At 41.0% G+C, this 21,715-nt stretch overlaps 1 protein-coding gene across 1 annotated transcript in view; it reads right to left on the bottom strand.

The window, feature by feature from the left end:
* The window catches only part of LOC108918712 (insulin-like growth factor 2 mRNA-binding protein 1), a 37,443-nt gene extending 20,180 nt beyond the window's left edge, over positions 1-17,263 (bottom strand). The window contains exons 1-2 of the mRNA XM_018726194.2: positions 16,671-17,263; positions 15,200-15,260 (exon numbers count right to left, since the gene is read on the bottom strand). Coding sequence (XP_018581710.1) covers positions 15,200-15,260; positions 16,671-16,845 — 236 coding nt within the window. The 5' untranslated portion in view covers positions 16,846-17,263. The remainder of the gene's footprint in view (positions 1-15,199; positions 15,261-16,670) is intronic.
* Positions 17,264-21,715: the final 4,452 nt, after the last annotated feature.

The following is a 21,715-nucleotide window of genomic DNA, read 5'->3' as shown; positions in this document are numbered from 1 at the left end:
TCAGACAGAATCATCCACAAACCGGTGACAAGTTTTATATATAGAAAAATTAATCACGGATAGTAACAACACAAAGCAAGTTTTTGAACAATGGCAGGAACAACTCCATATTTTTTTCAGCGTCAGGTAAAGTTAATAAGTTCAGAAAAGTTTTCCAGACGACGAATCAAATTTATGATCAAAAAAATTTTATACTTGAAAGAGGGGGGAATCTCACATTTTTTATGGCGCCATAATAGATTTTAATAAAACAATCATGATATTTATACACAAATATTAATACATGACAGCATCATATTGTTCCATGGAGCACAAGTAAGATTTTTTTTTAAAAAACTAAACATTTCACTTGAACACATTTTCCTATGGAATGAGTTTTTTTTTTTTTTTTTTTTTTTTTTTTTAAAAGATATTTCCTTTTTCATTACATCCTGTATGAAGAAGGATCAGCAAGCAGATATGTACAAATTGCAGACACAAAACTTGTATTATTTCCCTTTTAATTATGCTGTCCAAAAAGAAAACAAATGTATATTGTAAATAGAAATTTATGTATTATGTACACTGTCAGATATTAGTGGAATATTTTAGAGGCCGAACTCAGATTCATTCTTTTTTAACATAGCATTGCACTCTCACTAGTGATATTCAATAATGTGCATACCATTCATTCTAAAATAGTTATTTTTACAGAATATATTTTAAAAATAATTAAATTACTGGCTGAATATAGCTATATTCGACTGACTAAATTTTAGATTAAAAATGTGTGAATGTTCTTAGATGTGGAGATAGCATGCTTGTATAATTTTGTTATAGAGCTGACTAAAAACAATGCAATTCAAAGAAATTAACATCTTAAAATATTAAAGCAAATCATTTTACGTGTACTAGAAAGAGATCCCAGAACTTAACATTTAAAATATAATCCCTGCATGCAGTGTATACACTATTAAGATCAGTTTTTTAGATCTAATAAATTATAAATTTGCTGTGTAAAACAGTTATTCTAAGCACAATTTAGATTTTAAAGTTCATTTTCCAGTATGTAGTGGACAAGGAATTTTCATGGTTAATCACAAAATGATACAGGTACATAAAAAGTATGTACTTTAAGTAATTTTAAGTTAGGAAAAGTGAATAAAATTAAATTTATCCACTTTGTAAATATTATATAACAGGTTAGAGTAATAGTTGCATTTTCAGAATTTAATGACCAGTGTTTGCAACATAATGTTTTAACATTTTGCATTATGATGGGTTTATAGAGGTAAACTCTTAAAAAGGCAAAGTATCAACTCAAATGTAAGAACTAAAATTTTACATTTTTATTTTTTTGTACAAGATTTTAAAGTACTTAAAACAGATGTATGCAAGAATATAAAAATGGGAATGACATTAGAACATTTGTGCATTAATTACCTTTCTTACAAAATGACTAAACACAACAAATTTATTAATTCATTATGGTGGTGTTTAAATGCTTTAATTTGTCTGTGGTTATCTGCTTGTTGTGAACAAATTAAGTCACGGAGACACTCCACAAAAAGCAGTGGTATGTGTAAGACCTGTCTGTGAATTTATATTCATAATGTTAATGTCTAAAAAAAAAAACGGTCTGACTGAACATGATGAGGGCTGATGGTCTGTGGTGCTGGAGAACACGTATTTTTACAGAGGTACGACACACCAAACCTATTTCCTCAGAATTCATGACAAACATTTAACAGTAAAACAGAATACTTCTGGCTTGTTCTTTAAAAACAAGTCAGGGTTGCTGAGAATATCAACTTCTTGAATACCTTTACGAACAAAGAAAGATGACAATCTGGACTTTCACAAAGAAAATGATGCTGTACTCAAAGTAAGCGTTCTTACAGTTCATTACAGCTAGTGAGAGTTCAGGGCATCAGTCACATGGTAACAGTCCCCGATGAAGTACAATACTGTATCAACAAAACAACAGAACCCTATTCAATAGTCAGGCAAATTCTTAAATCAGGCTTTATCAAATTATTTTATAAATAATTGTTCGTAACTCTAGAGTCACTTTTATCACTGAGCTGTGGTCAATGAATGCTGAATAATACCAATGCCCCTCCATTTATTAACTGGTTAAATTCAGTAAAAACCTCAAAGGCATATTAAGCAACAGACACCCTGTAACACATGCATCCATCCATTATGAATAACTGTTTGTCCAGCGGGGGTTGCGGTGCTCTGCTGTATCCCAGAAAGGAGGTGCAAGGCAGGGTACAGCAGGGACGTGACCCCACCACATCACAGCATAACACTAACTTCAAAGCACATTCAAAATTAAACTATTTCTGAGGATATATTTATAACTTGTAAATATGGATTATTTTCTATAAAATTATGTACGTAAGTAAAGGATAGCTACTGACGAAACTAACAGATATTGGTCATTTAAGGTTCAAAAATCATTTGTGAACTATTGAAGTCCATTTAAGTTCTACGGTGATTTGCATTCTGGGATACCCCAGAAAGAAGTCTTGAACATGAACCAAATGTTTTCCCTCTCCAGTTTGAAAAGGTGAAGATTTGGCTGAGCCCTTTATGGGATGCCCCATGTTTTCCCTGACATTGTCCTCTTAGGGTTTTAGACACCTGTTTAGAGACACCTATTTACGGTCTGCTTGCAGTGAAAAACATAAGCTATTGACAAAGAGTCTTCGATATTCAGAAAAACCAAAGTCAGGGTGTTTTCAAAGGGCATCTGCTATACTTTGTGTGGAAGGAAGACAGCTACACAGAATGGAAAAGCAGGAAAATATTGTGAAAGTTGTGTCAAAAGAGCACTGGTGGAGCTGGTGCAGGGTATGAGTGTAACGCACAATTCTCAGGGTTTACACTGCTGGGGGGGGGGGGGAAGAATAGTGGAGGGGCACAGAAGAGGCCTTCCAAAAACTCAAAAAAAAAGTCACTTTTTTTTGCACTTATGAACAATATGTGTGAACTGAACTCATCACAGACTGTAGGACCTACCCTCCCACAGTTAGACAGACACACACAGGTAGAACAGTGATGCTAAATCATAATGAGAAGGTACAGCTGGTGGACTGTCCTGTGGGGGAGGGGCAGAGTTACACAATGGGAGAGTGCAGATGAGCGAGGGAGGGAGGAGGTAAGAAAGAAGGTGGGGAGCGTGATCAACCTGTGCACATGTGTCTGAACCCCGAAAAGGAAATGCTGGTTTCCGAGCCCTGTGGTGTCCTGTCTGGGGTCCTTTCTACCACACAACAGGGAATCATACATGCCGGACGAGCTCCGGGGAAAGTGGTGGAGACAAAGAGGTGAACTGAGCCTGACTGCCACACCACACTCTAGACCATCACAACAGGACAGACTGAGGTAGGAGGAGGGTGGCACCAGTGCGACCCACTGTACTGTCAATGCACTCGTCATTGCAAAAAAATGGATGAACTTTTCCGTTGCTCAGAAACATTTATTCCCCCCCCCCCCCCATTTAAATCAAAAGTAAATCAGAGTTCATTTTTTGACAGTTCACTTCAGAAACAAATTATTCTTATTATGCAATTGAAGCCTGTATTGTACACAAAATGAGCACCACATCCAATTTCACAAACCCCCCACTTTACTATCTGGTAGTAGTAGTCTGTCTCACGGCGCCTGGGTGGTGCGAGAGGATGTGGGTTCAATCCCCACTCAGTCTGTATGGCGTTTGCATGTTTACCCCATGTCTGCATGGGTTTCTTTCAGGTACTCTGGTTTCCTCCCACAGTCCAAAGACATGCTGTTCAGGTTCACCCATAGTGTGTGAGTGACAGAGAGAGAGTGTGTTCCACTGATGTATGGATGAGTGACCCAGTGTAAGTAGTGTATCTAGCAGTGTAAGTCACCTTGGTGAATAAGGTGTGTGGGCTTCATAACACTACATAGAGTTCATTGGAAGTTGCTTTGGAGAAAAGTGTCTGCTAAATAAATGTAAATGTATGGAGGTAAAAACAGAACTTACATCATATTCTCAAGAAGGAAATTCAAATGCTTTTTGCCCAAGTAGACCTCAGGAACAGGATTAGAGAGCTACAGTAAAATTAGTGGTGCCCTGAAACAAGGTGCTGCAGTACAGACAAACATAAAGAGAACACTCCAGCAGCCACAGGTCTATATGTGCCAACTCAGATATACTGCAGTCTCACTGGCTTAACTCACATTTCCTTGCACGTAATTATACAATTATGCAATCATAATTACACCCTGAAACTTGTTGGCACACCTACCTGGGTGAACAAAGCTCCACTATGATGCTGACGAGTTTACGGCAATCTTAACGCAATAGCGCTTTTAAGAAACTAAGCCCGTATCAAACAAACAGCTGTCATGAAGTTGAGCAAAAATATAAGAAATGAGAAAAAACTGAATTCAAATGCCAGCACGCTGTATTTTGATAACACTCCAGGTCCTCGACAAACAAGTGGGACCTGGAGTTTGTTCGTACCTCTAGAGTCACTTTTATCACTGAGCTGTGGTCAATGAATGCTGAATAATACCAATGCCCCTCCATTTATTAACTGGTTAAGTTCAGTAAAAACCTCAAAGGCATAAGAAGCAACAGACACCCTGTAACACATGCATCCATGCATTATGAATAACTGTTTGTCCAGCGGGGGTTGCGGTGCTCTGCTGTATCCCAGAAAGGAGGTGCAAGGCAGGGTACAGCAGGGACGTGACCCCACCACATCACAGCTTAACACTTTAATTTTGAAGCACATTCAAATTAAAGCACATTTAGAAATGGCTGAAAATAAAAATACCCTCACAACCTTCCTTTCTGTGCTGTTAGCCCGATTTATCACATCATCATGCATGGCCTTCATCACTTTTGTGCCACTTTCAAACTTCTTTATTATCCACACAGCCCATAAAAACATAACAGCAGATGCCCCTCATTTTACTGACAGGAAATGTTGATGTTGGCTATAGTTATAGTAAATAGAAAACACCCTGTATGTCAATGCATTTTTATTGTCAGTCATTTTAAATTTATTAAAATGACTGACAATACATGTATTCATTTAGCAGACGCTTTTGTCCAAAGCGACGTACATCTCAGCAAAAGTACAATTTATGCATTACATTAAGAGAAGAATAATAAAATAAAAATGCAAAAAGGACAATAAACGTGCATTGTCTCCACAAAGTCCAGTTTAGAGCTAATTGTTGATTCATTAATTGTTGATTAATTACATGAATTTGCAACATTTGTCATCTTGTTACTGATCATCAACACACAGCAACACCAGATACGAGGTGTAAACACTGAAAGTGAGATGAATTAAGACAATTCCACACTGCAGTTCTGTTTCTATTCCATTTGTGTATTATTGGCAACTGATGGCGGAACCTGGAAACACAGGTGACTTTTGCTCCACAACACAAATTTTAGCAAATAAACCATGGAAAAAAATGTAATTAGAAATAAACAGGAAAATGCTTGTAACTTTTAAAGTTAATAACCGGAATGTTTACAACACAAAGAGCCAGTCTATTTGCCTTCACTGATGCGGCTGACACCTCTGTGTGAAGTGATGTACAAAAATGTCAACCAGAGGGTCTAGAAACACGCTTTAAAGACCAGTACAAATGTTTAAGTACACCCACACACACACATTTTCTGAACCGCTTGTCCCATATGGGGTCACGGGGAACCGGAGCCTAGCCGGCAACACAGGGCGTAAGGCCGGAGGGGGAGGGGACACACCCAGGACGGGATACCAGTCCGTCGCAAAGCACCCCAAGCGGGACTCGAACCCCAGACCCACCGGAGAGCAGGACCTGGTCTAACCCACTGCGCCACTGCACCCCCCAAATGTTTAAGTATCTCTCTAAAATATAGCCTTCAGAAAACTTCCTCTAATAGTCATATTGCTAATAAAAATGGTACAGTGGACAGAAGCAAAACCAAATGTGGGTTTTCTGTACTGGACTCCAGGTGGATCTAGGTGGTCTGGTGTATGGAACACACTGCTGGCTCCAGTACTTTTGCTCTTCTTCAACACCCACAATTTTTTTTACTCTGGAGTCAGGAGCATCACTTTCCAGAAACCTCTTACTGGAGCTTTCAATTAAATAACAGTGTTTAATTTCACTATATGATTTTGGAATTGCAACGTGAAACACAATCTGCAGCGTTTGATGAATTTAGTGCATCATCACACGGTGTCCAAACTGACAATATACTGGAATCATTAAAAGACTTTGTAGCCTAATATAAATATCTTCATCACAATATTGCCCAATCAATAACAATAATTCATCCATCAATTATCAGTTACTGCTTGTCCAGTGCAGGGTCACAGTGCTCCAGGGCCCATCCCAGAAATCTAGGGCGTAAGGCAGGGAACGGTATGGATGGATGCTAGTCCATCGGCAATCACACACTCACACACACATATATTCATACATGCACGGGCTCACACACGCAAACACACACGGCAATTCAAACTCAACCGTTCACTTGAAACACAAGTCTGGTTTTCTTCCACAGCCCAAAGACCAACCGGTGGACACCCATGCAAACATGGAAAGAACACGCAAACTGTATACAGACTGAGCTAGGTTTTAATCCACACCAAAACCCACAGCTCAAGAGCTGTGAGACACCAATGCTACTAGTTGTGCCACCATTAATAATAATAATAGTGAATGCCCAGTAGTAATTTTTTTCACTTTTTTTTCATCAATGAAGATGCTGCTGGCCTACACACCCTCAGTTAAGTTTCTGGGCTCTGACTCACAAAGTTATGTATTTTATGCCCATATTTTTATGCCTGTAGCACCTTGCTCTGCACCAGTAATTACTTTATTAATTGTTTTGTTGGAGGTGACACCGCTTTCTTCACAATCTGGATTTTCCTTTTCAATAAACACGTGCACACAGCAGACTTCTCCTGATTCCTCACTCAGTCGCAATGTGAACTCCACACATGTACCCCATGTTGACTGTATACATTTCTACTGAATGGATGACAAATTCCACACTCATCACTTAATATTAATATGTAATATTACACGCAACATACTTGTTCCTGAAACTCCTTGGCACCAGCACAATCCTCTCTGGCAAACATGTGACCCGAGGCTCTGCTGTAACCAGCTCAGTGGCTGCGATACCAAGCCAGTGGGACAGAACTTGCACAAACTGACATGGGGCAAAAACCAAAAGCATATACATTCAATGTGTGAATAGTAATCACTGTGAAACCTAACTGGCAGCTTCTAGAATAATCCTGCGTACAGGTACATGACATTAACTTACAATGCCTGGTAGGCAAACGACAAACATGGCATTTCGTATGAGCTAAGAAATGTGATCAACGTGCAAAACAACCTTGCAACAAACTTTGATTCTTGTACAGCCACACTTCATAACTTGCCTGATTTTACCGCTGTGAATGTTCACCTTTGCACCACCAATGAAATTCATGACATAAGGACATTATAATCATTACAATGATTATGAGTTTCATTTGATTTTACATTTATACTATTTTTATAAACAGCTATTTTCTGAGTAATAGCCCTTAATGGATATTATTGTGTTACAGTTAAAATGTATACTTTTTAACTACCTGAATTAAAATTGCCTTGCAGGCAGCGTATACATGTTTACATTTTAAAGAAGTTAAATATCAGCTGGACTCTATAAATGCAATCGACTGTTCTTTCACCTGGATTATAGAGCCAAATAATGTCTTCCATTCAAAAAAGCTCACAAACTTTTCACATTTATATAATACAGCAGAGTTGTTTCTGGGAACAATGCAGAGGTTACAGACTTTAATTTGTCATGAAGAGAACACACACACAAAGAGTCTGAAACTGCTTGTCCTAAGCAGGGTTGTGGCAAGCTAGAGCCTAACCCAGCAACACGTAAAGCTGGAGGGGGAGGTGATACACCCAGGAGGGGACACCAGTCTGTCGCAAGGCACCCCAAGCGGGAGTCGAACCCCAGACCCACCAGAGAGCAGGCACAGGCCAAACCCGGTGTGCCATCGCACCCCCGCATGAAGATTACACCAGTTACGTTTAACTCTGAAAAAATGAAGTTACCCAGCAATACGACAAATGGTCTCCATGTCAGGTCTGTAAGACACGGTGACTGTTTAGTGAACTCAGGAACGAACAACATTCTGATTGCTTCATCCTAATTAAGTCATTTTTAGCAATTGGCTGCAAAAATATGGCCAGTAATCACTAGTGAAACCCACAGCTTCTAAGACAGAGATACTTTTCAGAGCACCACCTGCTTATGGTTTGCTGTTCTCACATTCAGGTGGCAAACATTTTTGGAGTCTAAACTTGTGAACTGTAGACGAGCTCTCCTCTGTGAGAGCTACCTGAAGCTTCACCATGTTCCATTTGAAACACATCAATCCAGGAGGATCAGTAAGTATAATGCTGCAACATCACACTAGTTCATTTAAAAGTACATTTGTATAGGAACAAGAAGACAGCTTACTGTCAATATGAGAGTTAGAAGGAAAGGCAATTTTGAGAAATATCTTTGGTACTGTACACTTTACATTTAGCAGATGCTTTTCTCTCCAAAGCGACTTCCAACGAACTCTATGTAGTGTTATGAGCCCACACACCTTATGCACCAAAGTGACGTACACTACTAGATACACTACTTACACTAGGTCACTCATCCATACATCAGTGGAACACACTCTCTCTGCCACTCACACACTATGGGGAACCTAAACAGCATGTCTTTGGACTGTGGGGGGAAGCCCACGCAGATACAGGGAGAACATGCAAACTCCTCGCAGACTGAGCGGGGATGGAATCCACATCCTCCAGTGCTACTTGCTGTGCCACCGTGCAACCCATTTAATTATCTTCTTCATGCAAAGTGTCTAATCATTTATACTCATTCTAAACACATGCCCACCTTGACAAGAAATGTCAGCAAAAAAAGAGGAAAAAAAAATCACAGCATTTATGATTAACTGACTGTTTTTTAAGGAAACTGCCCATTTTACAACTCTACAATAGATTTTGTATTTCCTTAAAAGCTGCATTTTTTCAGGTACCAATAAAAGGAGTGGAAAACAAAGCCTACTGGGGTACATGGCATCTGCCTCTGCCTGAACTCCACTTACCACTAATAATTACTTCTTTCACTGTGCTGTTTTGTTTACAATATTTGGTTTCCAGATTTCCTCTAAGTGAAAAAAATAACTTGCTTGTTGCACCTTTAAAACTAATTTGCCATCAAACCCATTTGATGGAAATATCCGTTCTGCGAACACACAAGTTATATACCTTACACATTTATATTCATGTGTCTAAAACTGACGAAAGACCAACATGAGCTTGTAGCACTTCCACAGTGAAGTAACGCACAGACACACTGGAGGAAGCTTCAGAAGTTCTGGACAGAAACAGCAGCTGAAGAATCCTGCTTATCAAGTTCTCAGCTTCAGAATTCCACAATAAATACAACAGCTGAATTTTGGTGGTGTTGCGAACACCTTCGACGCACACCTTATAAACCTGCCCAAACACTGCGTTTTGTCAGTTTTTCCCCGCCAAAGTCCTGATGGAACACGACTGTTTGCAACACAAAACTGCCCTTTGCACTTGTTCAGAGGGAAAGCACGCTGACTGTTCCCAGAATCATGCTTCATAAAGATGGTACAGTGAGGGTCCGCTGGAGAGCAAAGTAAATCCTTGTGGAGTTCAAATCCAGTCCGCTGGGTGAGGACGGTGGCAGCGGAGCTCACGTCCCCTGAGGACTGCAGCTCGAAAGCTCAAACATCTCACCCCCAGCAGGGCTGCGGCTGGAAGGCACTCTTCTCATCACGAGTGAGCAGCTTTCCTCACAGATTCTTAGACACACAATATATAATTGATGGAACATTCTTTTTTCATTATGAGTTCATACATGTTACAATGTTGGGAGCAAAATATTTTTCTCAATGACTGTTCTTTTCTGCAGTTACAGAACAGTTTTTGTGCCCATGTTTCTGTGTCCCACAAAAAAAAAAAACAGTATTTCAAACAATACTTTCCAAATATACTTGGAAATAAAACATTTGAGGAACAAATTGAAATACGTCAGTTGTGAATGTTACTGTACCACCTTTCTGACCACTGAAAACTAAAATGTAGCCCCAGTTACACCTAAAACTGAGGCTGCGGGTCCTCTATAGGCAATATTTTACTGGAAAAAACTATGACTTACTACGATACAGTCAAGAGTGATATCACGATAGACAGTGAAGCAGAAATGAAGGTGGAGTAAATGTTTCAAGCTGCCTGTATATACACACACTGAAATATATAAATAAAAACCAACCACATTGGAATTCACTGTCATCAAATATAATTTTGGTACTATACACTGTAACTACACCACTCAGCTCTCATGATTATCTGGTTCTGTATATTCTATATTCAGACTTAGGCTTCCTTTAGAACAAGCATTTTTTATTTTTATACATTGAACATCTCAACTAGAAAAAGCTGCATGCATTTAACCGGGCAACTACCAACTCTGAGCAGGAAGTGGAATGAAAATGCCACTGAAACTGATAAAATTATTTGTTTTGTTTAGTCATTTTCAGACACTTTAACAAACCGTCAAACATTTACACCATTACTTTTCCAGATTAATAACTGGTTTCTCTAATGTCACAATTTACCATTATACAGAAAACCATTTGTCTAAGCTTAATAATGATCTATAGCTTTAAATTTATCATTTTAACCAGCCATTTAACCATCATACACTGAAACATATAACCAACATTTTTTTTTTTTTTTTACAAACTGCAGCCCAAAACCCAAACACATGTCTTATCCATATTATTGTATTTTTCTCTTAATGAGAAACAAATATATTTGAATTTTTGCATTTTAAAACCGGAATGTATTTGAAGTCAACCTCTTAATTTAACCACAATGCCATGCAGCTTCAAACAAACATTACAGTCCCAAATATCCATTTCACCAAGTGACTCAACAATACACTCTCACAGCGAAACGTTCACTAGGTCAGTGCCTTAATGAGTTTATAAATATAAGATGTGATAATGTACTCCAGTTGCATCCATTCTCCTTCTGTACAGGTATATCTGTTCACTGTTCAAGTGGAGGATCTCATGGCAGTACAAAGCACCTGTACCAACCGCAGGAAGGCTATATCATTCTTTAGGCAAAAATATTATTTACGTTCTTTGTAACATGCCATCAACCATCACTGCCAGCTACAATGTTTAGCTTTAGCAGTGTGTCAATTTTTAACATTGTGACATTGGACAATGCTGAAAAATAATGGTGGGTTTTGCCTTGTTTTGACAACTTGCTGCTGCTGAAAGCCCAGTCTTGAACATCCTCCATTGAAGAAGGACCAAAATGATTTTTTTCATGCCTGCTTTCTTCCAGGTCAATGAATTAATGTATACCAAATTCTCTGAGACACTCTGCCATGGTACCACCAGTCTCAGCCTGGGGTGTGACTGGGGTGCTGTGGATGCATGTGGCGGTGTTGAGAAGCTGACCAGCCCCCTGATGCTGGGAGAGGGCCTAGAGGACTGGGATCGGGCCCCTTTAAAAACAGGACAGATGGTTCAAACTGCAATGGAGGAAGAAGGCACATTATAGGGGCTGGGGGTTTCTTAAAGAGACAGCACACTTTTTGTGCCCCATGACACTAGTACACGAATAACATATATTCTTTTCTCATGAGGATTTCACTGTAACAGCATGAATAACGTCTATAGGAAACCCCTTAAAGACGGTCTCTTTTCAGTTTTTCAGTATCTTTTCAACCAATCTCTGAAATAACGCAAATGCGTAACAGAGGCCATATTGTGAGCATATCTGTATGTGTGCATACTATATGTTTGCTATGTGCACTGTTTTGCAGCTACCCATTAGCAACAGCAATTTAATTCAAAACTTTATTTTTGTAATGTTAATTTCCAATTCACATTTTTAGACTTTTAAATTAACATAGGTGGGAAATACCGAACAGGAAACTAAAATAGAAAATCCAGGACTTTGAACAATCGTTCAGTTCCTTTCAACAATCTATGCAAATAACACTCAATTCATTTGGTTACCTGTTAAAGTTACAGCTGTGTTTCGCAGACCGCTTGAATTTACATATTTACTGTAATAACTCCTGCTGGTTGAATGAACACAACTTACATTGGTACCTGCCTTGGCTTAGTCCAGCACCACTACAAAGAGTGAAAGAGGCATCTTATCCAGAGGACAAGGGCAATTTCCCAGATGTCTCTGTGTTGGAAAACTACCTCAACACAACTGTGCAGAAGAGCCAGCTCATGCAAACGAAATGTTCGCTGTTACAGCTGAAAGAGGCAGCTGAGGGGGGGAGGGGGAGGGCAGCCACACCTTGGTGCCTGAACAGGCCCTCCACTCAATTTCACCATTTCAAAACCGTCGCTAAAGGCTGGTACAGCAAGCCACTGCTTACCACCATTGCATGTAAAGGCAGTCAAATTTATATAACAGCATCTTCATAGCTCTCGAGCTAAAGGGGTCCCAAAATCTCATGAACAAACACACACAAGGTGCTCAGTCACGTTAGTACAAGTCTTCTATGGTTTCGAATGCCACGAACTGACAAAAAAAAAAAATTAAAGCTGATTAACAAGCATTTATTATTTTTCTTTGAGAAAGTGCAATATCCTTCGCAACAACCAACGAACTATTCGCTTGATTTATTAATTATGATACTTGACAATACACAATACGAGGTGTATCATGCGCAGAGGAAAGAATATCTTTAAAATGTATACCTATGAGTTCAACAATTTAAAATGATTAAGATAAGCGAACAAATGCCCACCGAGCGGAAAAACAGGCTGTGCGCACAGAAAATTAAAAATATGACGGTCGTCCCATTTATGTCATAAGACACCTCTGACATTTTCACAACTTATAAACGTTTAAAATAGCAAACCAAATTTCACAATAACATACAGACTACTTTGTAAACATAATTTATGACTCGTTACAGATATTTTTGTTCTGTACACATACTTTAGAAAGGTGGCCAGTATAAAAACTGAACTACGGAGTCTGGAACTCAGACAGAAGATTGATAATTGGGTGCGTGTCTCGCGCCTTCATTAATAACGGATTTAATTAACTGTATAGAATTTACAAAATGCTATTTCATAACAATCGTATGTACCGCATTAACCTTTAAATATGCAGTTAGAGCACCAATACTCGTAAACGCTCTAAAGTAAAGTGTAGGGACATACATCTATCGTGTATTATATTGCGTATTTAATTAGAAAATAAATAAAACCCAAATAGGTGTTAAAATGTGACGTAAACTTAAAACTGTCTGACTTCCTGGCGCAATGAACACGTGGCGCTACCAGAATAACCATTTTACCTTTTTTATACTAAATTTAATTAGTTTTTCACAATAACCACAAATAATTTTTCTACGTCTGTTAAAAGTTTACCAAACATAAGACTGACCAAAACAACTGACATATACTGAGTGCGTTACACAAACATGCACAACACTGCAGCCAATGAAATATTTCTCCTATTTTTCCCTCGTGAATAAAATGTCGCCAGAATAATGAACAGCATCCTGGAGCGACGTAAATATGGCTAAAGTGCTGGAATTTCCTTAGTTTCTCGAAGCAATGCCATTTCGGCGCCTTAAATCAATTTAAAGTGAAACAGTAGCGACATTTACAGATGAGTGTCAGTTTGCACCCCAAGGATCTTGTTTAAAACGCTACAATGTGGCGAGAGCGAGCCGCACCTGGGCCGCGCGCAGCCCGTGCACATTGTGGCGAATTGTAGCGAATTGTAGCGAATTGTAGCGGTGTGTAGCGCTGTGGAAGGTGGGAGTGGAGCCGCGCGGGCCTGTTTGCCACAGTGTACACAATGGCGGACTGAGTGGGGCGCGCGCACAGATACACACACATACACGCGCTATGAACCGTCCACGGGCACAGGACACGGTCCTAGGGGTTACAGTCCATCAGCTGGACAGCCGGTCCCTGCAAGCCACAGGTCAGGTACATCATGCCCCCGTGCACTCAGCACTGGCGTTCTCTTTACTATATTTTTCCCCAACAAAAAGATCTGGAAAGAACCCCAGCGAGGGAGGGATTGGAAACCGAGTGGGGGTGGCAGTGCTCTCGTGTAAGTGTAGTGGGGGAGGGGAGGAAAACTATTTACTTACGTTCAATTCCAAAATTTCAATCAAATATTTGAGCAAAAAAAAAAAAAAAAAATTCTTTCGCACAATTTATTCTCAGCTAATGGCATCTTTCACGGTTCTGAACATACGCCTTTTTTTAAATTTAGTTATCATATTAGTAGGGAAAGAACACTTTTAATACACTGTTCTGATTATTAAAGAATGCGTCAAATCATCCTGGACAGATCGTGCCCAACAACGGAAAGGGAACAAATTGCGTTTTGTCGTATTTAAGTGCCGCACTACAACGGCCAATTTAAAGGTATCTTTAGGATGTAGGCCTACACTGCAGAGTGAGACACAGTGTAAGCCGTCTGAAAATGCAGCAATTAATTCCAGTGTGTTTTTATACCAATACTATTCGTCGTAAATGCAGCTACAAGTGAAGCACGTATAAATATAACACAACAATGGAGTAGTGTTTCCAGTTCTGCCAGCACGCAGAAGCTAGGAAAGGTATAACTTACGAGAAATGCAGTACATATTTAATATATAAAATGTCAGGACCGCACTCGACAGCAAAACAATTCAAACCACTTGCATATCAAAAAATAAAATAAACATATTCATCCTTGTGCAGATACTCGTTTCCAATGCATTGCTTTTCTCCAATTACATTTGCGAGAGTGAATTCAGTGCTGAATGCCAATACGAAAAACACTCTTATTTAATATTTGGTGAAACACATATTTCATATTTTAACAAATATTCATCATGCAAAAAGGGAGGTAAAAACTTGGCGAGCAGCACATGGCTGAAGTAGGCCCAAGCTGAACAAACAATGCAGGATTCGTTATGTTTCATTTCAACTCTGTCTCCTCCAACTCGATTAAAGAAAAGTGTAGTATTATTTATAATACTAGTAATAATAATAATGGCAAAACTTCGAACACATGAATGTGCATCTGTTCATCTTAGCGTGGCAACTAAAAGTTTGGCCATTACCTTTGCTTCTTGGGGACAGAATGCTCGACCTCAATACATTTGCCATGCAGTTCCACTTTACCTGAAAAACAAATGTTTTACATCCTGTAAGTTCACCCGTCTTCTGCCCCAAACTTTTGGAATGTCACACTCTCCACTTAGCTGGAGAAACACAGAATTTCACGATTCTCAGAAAAAAAAAAAAAAAAATTAATGTCTAGTTCCTGGATCCGTCACGTCTCTCATGCTTTCGAATGAAACGGACACACACACACACACACACATAGATATATATATATATACATAGATCTCACTGGACGTGGACACGGTGGGCAGGGGACGAAAAAGGTTCACCTTAAACAATGTCTCTGCGATACAACTGTCGTACACTGCTAACATTCGCCTGCAAACTATGTGTTCTCGGCTCCTGCTTGCTTTTCATTCTCAGCACGATCACACTCTAGTCTCTGTGCCTTCAGTTTTATTAATACGTATAACTACTTTCTCAGTAGTTTTCAGGCGTTTTCTGCTCTCGCCAGACAAGATCCAAATGAGGATGGGATGTGCTGTGTGTGTGTGTGTGTGTGTGTGTGTGTGCCACTGCCCTTACCCCTGCCCTTACCCCTGCCCCTGCCCGTGCTGCTGCTCTGCATTGTAACACACAAACAGCATGGCGACCTTCGCGCTATATGGAACACACACCACATGCTACATATTCAAAAGACCGAGGAGACACGTTCCACCAAGTCCAATGCGCTTTTTTTTAAAAAATATACGTCTCGCACATTTCGGCGGCGGTTCTGCTTGTGGCAAAACGGTATAAATAAAGGCTATGGGACACGCGTGAGCCCTGTTTTGGAAAACACGCATAGGTACTATATGACCAAAGCAGTTCCTATGTGGGGCTGAGAGCCTTCTATCCAAAAGGGGGAGGGGTGTCTTTTAATTCTATAGCCGAAGAGCCCTGCCCGAATCAGGCCATGCAAGGCAAGCTGTGTGTGTGTGTGTGTGTGTGTGTGTGTGCAAAGTTCAATAAAGACAGCAGTGCTCTAATTATTAAGTAAATAAACAAACATATTAGTTAAACAGAAAAATGTTGCAGCACTGTCGACATGTTCAGTCGTATCCACGAAAGCTAAACACACAGTCAAGAGACGCACGCGTTCAATCAGCGCCTACAGCGAGCCTATAAGCCACAGTCGATACGCCCACCCTCCCCCTGTAAAAGTTCTGTCGGTCACCTCATTTCGAGAATCCCTCACACGCGGCACTTGGGGTCATTAAAAATAATATTTGCATTCTACACCCATCATCTCTCCACGACTCGAGCGCATCGCTAAAACACGCTTAAGAAGAATTGGGTATGCGGAGCGAGGGAAAGTTAAAGTGCAAATTCTACGTGTGCACAATGTTCCGAAGCGTAGCGTAGCTACGAAATTGTTTTAAACGAACACGAGGCGTTACCACATCGCGGTCGCGCTCTGCTACCTACCGGAGAACGTTTCAATCGCCTTCATAGCCGAGTGGTCATCCGGACAGTCGACGAACGCATAGCCACTCTTGAGCAGGAACTGCCCGGAGAAGGGTATCTTACAGTCCTCGAAGACTTTCTCCAAGTCCTCCGAAGTGACATTCTCGCTCAGGTTGCCGATGTACAACTTGTTCATGGTGAGGAAGGTCCACCAGCAAAAAAAGGGAAAAATCGCCCGAAATGTTCAAAAACGCCGCAAAACAGCAGAAGGGGCTGGAAAGCAGCGACTGTAATTCACTCGGCAGAGGAGTAAGGAAACAGACATGAATCGCAGGGATCGGGGTTGTGGTGCAGAAGTAGTTGGTGACACCGCACTAATTACTAGTCAATGATTCGGTCCAAGTGAGGTGGCTGTGCGGAGGCGCACGATCGACAATCCCGCACCGCTAATTAATAACCGCGCATTATCTCGCTGCTTTAACTCGGCGTGCGCGCGCTGGCGGTGCTGGCCTTATAATAATGGTGGTGCCGTGACGGGATCGAAAGAGAAAATGCTCCGCTATGTGTCCCAGAACCTCGAGTTGCGCCCAGCACTGTCACTGATCCTTCGGCTCGGCGATGGCACCGCCTCTAAGCCGCTCTGGAAAAAAATTACTCATTTTTTTTGTTTGCGAAGAGGAAACCACGTGGTCTCGGAGTAGCGAGGGGGAGGGGCTGACCATCGCGAGCCGGAGGAAGGGTTGGAGCGAGAGCGCGCGCGCCTTGCTGTACCGCGTTAACGGCGGCTGGGTTTCGAGCGTCAGGCTGGGCCGGGTCCCGTGCACCACCTACACATAGTGCAAACATACGTGAGCGCGCATATCTATTGGGCGCGTCCTAAAGAATTCATACACGGTCCGTTTTTTTTAATCTGGAAAACGCTGAACCACGCGGTGCTTTATGTTTTCTGAGATTGCTGTCGGGAGGATACGCTCGATATAGACAGATCTTTTATGAGTAGCTGTCAGAGCGTGCAAAAAGTGCATTTAATTGTTTCGCGCCCGCGCGCATCCACTGGAGGTCATTACGGTGAACTGGGATGTCATTGTTATGATCTTTAAAGTAGCTGCGCAGTATTTAATCATAAATGAAATAGGCGAAACAAGTGTCAAAAATATTTAAGGAAAATGTTAATAATGAATCCCAGCATTAGTGCAGTTGCGTTGAAACGTGTGGCTTTCTTTGTTGTTGACGCGCTCCCGGTGGTCGACGTGCGCTAAAATACTGTAGGCTATGTGGCTTTTCCACTCATTATTTCTCCCTCAATGTTCCACATGACAGCCCGACGTGCTCGCTGCCCACGTGGTCGCGCTCAACAATGGCCTCCCCTACGTCGCTGCTCCCGAGGACATTGGTGTAACAGGCAGGCCCTACACGGCACGACGCGGCGCGGCGCGGCGCGGCTCATCATGGCTGCCGGGGAGCGCTCGCGTTCTTCACTATCACAGCATGCGCATCATATCCAGAGGACCGCGAGCCCGCGTGGAGCGAGAGCGCGTGGAGTCTCGTCTCGTGCACCGCGTGCTCGATGCGCTTCAAAATGGTGGAGGGCGACACACAGGGCCTGCGGGGCTGCGCGCTCCCTTTGCCCGCGTGGCAGAGCGCGTGTCCTCGGCTCTCCGCACCCCCCACGCGTGTCGCGCCGTGTTCCAATGCAGCTGGAGCATCGCTGCGTGTCTGGCCATTTTCAAAAGACGGGCTGCTAAATACGCGAGAGCGATTTCCGCAACAGGTTCTTTTAGGAAAAGATGCGATATGTGTGAGACGCCGTCAGCTAAAATGTATGTTCCGTCCTTAAGGGCTGAGCTCCAAATTAGCAATGCAAACCAATAGGCGGTGTTGTAACCCCTGGTGTTTGTACACGTACAAGTATACATTTTCAGGTGTTTTCGATCTGGACGTGTATGTATGTGTGTGTGTGTGTGTGTGTGTGTGTGTGTGTGTGTGTGTGTGTGTGTGGGGTGGGGGGTGGGGGGGGCTACAGAAATAATAGGCGAGCAATGATCCTCTTGGTACCTCTCATTTTCTGGTTTCCGTTCTCCTCACACGTTGCACTTGTGTTCAACCTGTGTTTTCTCATACTTTAAATTTTAAAAATAATTGTTTTGGGGAAAGTTACATTTGCACATGTTTCTCGTTGTAAAGCACGATGCTAAGAAACAGCAGCTCCGTTTGGAAAGAAACGAGATGTGTGAGTTCTGTTCGGTTCGAATGGATCCATTCTGTACCAGCAGCGCTTCTCGAACATTCCTGGTCATGGCGAAGACACAGCCTTCATTCCTGCTCTACCTGAATCGTCCTGCTTCATTGTATCCCAGTGGGGGCTGAGAAGTAATAACACTGTGTCTCTGTAAACTCGCAAAGTGAAGGCAGTCTTTGTTAAATGTTCAATGTTGTTAATTTGCTGTTTCCTCAAGTATGACCCTCTGGATTTTTTACATACTAATTATCACTGTTTGTGTAAAGAATAGCGTGCCTCAGGATTTCATAACTGTATTGCCCCTATCATTGAGAGCATTTTAAAGCACCGTATACCTACATTAGAAAATCAGATTATGAAAGTTTCGTGGAATCATAAAAAACAGATGCACCTTGGCCAAAGTCCATTAATCAGTTTCAGAAATATTTATTGACTTTCAGATGCTAAGGTTCTGTTATTGTGTTCAGACGTGTATGAAGAACACCTCAGTCAGTATGGTTTTGGTTTAAAGAGTTTACTCGTTAGACTGTGTGTAGTTTTTTTGTTCACTTTCTCTCTCTAGAAATAAATACGAATCAGCCTTCACTGTTGAATTGGATTTTTAATCCAGATTATTCCATGTTATTGCCATGCTATCATATATTTAATCTTATATTGACAATATTATTGTGTTTTACGAATCCATGAGAGATTACCTCGGCATTCGGAAATTATACTGTAAACGTTTGTGTTTACAGCTCATATTCTTCAAACAAACAAAATTATCTGAATCTGAGATGCTGAACCCTGAGTTTTTTGTGTTGAAAATTATAGTGTTCTCTCTTTCTAAACTGTCTAATTGTTTTCTTAGAACTAAATATTGCAGCATTTAACAACTACAGGAAGAGGTAATGATATTTGCATTTAAAAATATTACTTGAAAAACAGGGTACCGTACAAGAAGTTTCATACCACAGCCAGTCACTGAAGTGATTATTTTTTTCAAACTTTGTTTTAATATAATCCTATATATTCTTGGCAACTTTGCATAGAACGGCTAAAACAATAAAAACGCATAAATGTAGGGAAGTACGAAACAGGTAAACCTACTCCCCCATTAAACTTTATTATCATTAGTATTAATAATGCTTGCGGTAGCACAAGTAGGAAGAGAAAACGAGAATGCCGCCGCCGCCTCGCGCTCGCTATTGTGCCCTGACATGATTATGACGATTATGAATGCTCAGAGCAGTATTGCTCAGAGAACGCGAGGAGTCGCAGGGAATCCCGAACTCACGTCCACCTGCTGGCCGCGCAACCCTCCGAAATTCTTCATAGAATCCAACACAAAAACGCATAACTGTCCGAGGCAGGATCAGCATTAAAGCCCGGACGACAACGTGAGGGCGGGAGCGAAGGCGGCTCTCCCTCTGGCTCATATGGACTCGCTCTCACAGGCTTTTGTCTGATACTGCTAGTTGGCAATAAGTGCGAACAATTATGAAGAGAAGCCGGTCTTTTAATGATTGGGACGCAAACGGACGTCTCCCGTCGTATCCACGAATCCATCTCATCTGGAGATTTAATATCGTTACAATGAATCGGGGTTGGCCGGAGTGTTTGAAGCGCGATGGGGAATGTAGAGTGTGTTCGGGTGGGGGGTTTATAGGCAGGGTGGGGGATGGTCTACAGCGCTACGGGGGGGGGGGGGGGGGGGGCAATGAGTAATGCGCAGGAAATAAGTCCTCGTTCAACATACTTCAGCAGACATAGCGACATTTCCCTTTTTCCCGTCCTCCAAATTCTGATTTCAGTTTAAAATGTGTTTGTAAGGCACTTCCCACGTGCGGATCAGAAATAACAGCGAAGAAATTCAAATTGGGGTTTGTTTTTTTTTTAAACAAGTTAGCGTGTCCACAGCACTAGTTATGAATAATGCACGTTAGAACAGCTGCAACCATTTCTTACCGAGTCCTGCCGCTGAAGGTCTGAAGAATATCAACGCAAATACAATAATCATGTAACAAAATGCGCGAAAATCCCCGTAGAAACTATTTTAAAGGTTAAAAACAAGTTCTCATAAGACAGAAAAACGAAATTTTCTCTCATCGACTCAGATTTGAAGTTAGCTCCAACTAACATTTCTTCTATTTTAATAGACCGGAGACCACATGCTTTTTAAACTGCTTTTTTAACGGAGGAATGTTAAAAATAGTTTTAAAAAACGGGCTTTCTGTGCAACACTACGTATTTATTAGACTGAAAATGATGTTACTGGAAAGCTGTTTTGTTTATTCCCTGGTGAATTTTGTACAGGATATTTAAAACTAAAAGCTAGACGATTTATTAAGAATTACATTTTCTGACATTTAGACATTTTCTGCCAATGGCAAGACATTGAATTGTCCTTGTGAAACGTTGAGTGCAAATAACTCTGACATTTACTGTTTTTACCCAGACGTATGTTACTGTACTTAAGTGTCAGTGTGATGTCGGTTTACAGCGATAGCAGAAGCACAGTAGCTTCAGTAATCCAAATACAAATTCACAGTTATAAACAGCTAACAAAAGGCGAAGAGGGAAAGCAAGAATAAGAAAATAACACCTTCTGCTCACAGAAACTGAAATGAAACACCCGCAGGGACATTTTTAATTTACATTTTAAAATCAATTAAATTGATCTTAGTTTTCATCTTCACCCAAAAGTCTCGATACCTTGAGGTTTCCTTGCGCACACTCCTGCTACCACCACGTGGACAAATCAAGATAATACATTCCACTGAGAGCCGCGGAGAACGCGCTCGTGTACGCGCGCGTCCTGTGTTGGGGGGACTGATTTTGAAAAGAC

Source organism: Scleropages formosus, chromosome 21 (genome assembly GCF_900964775.1).
Source record: "Scleropages formosus chromosome 21, fSclFor1.1, whole genome shotgun sequence".
Classification (NCBI taxonomy): Eukaryota; Metazoa; Chordata; class Actinopteri; order Osteoglossiformes; family Osteoglossidae; genus Scleropages; species Scleropages formosus.
The sequence above is the reverse complement of the archived record's forward strand: the minus strand, read 5'-3'. Positions and strand labels throughout refer to the sequence as shown.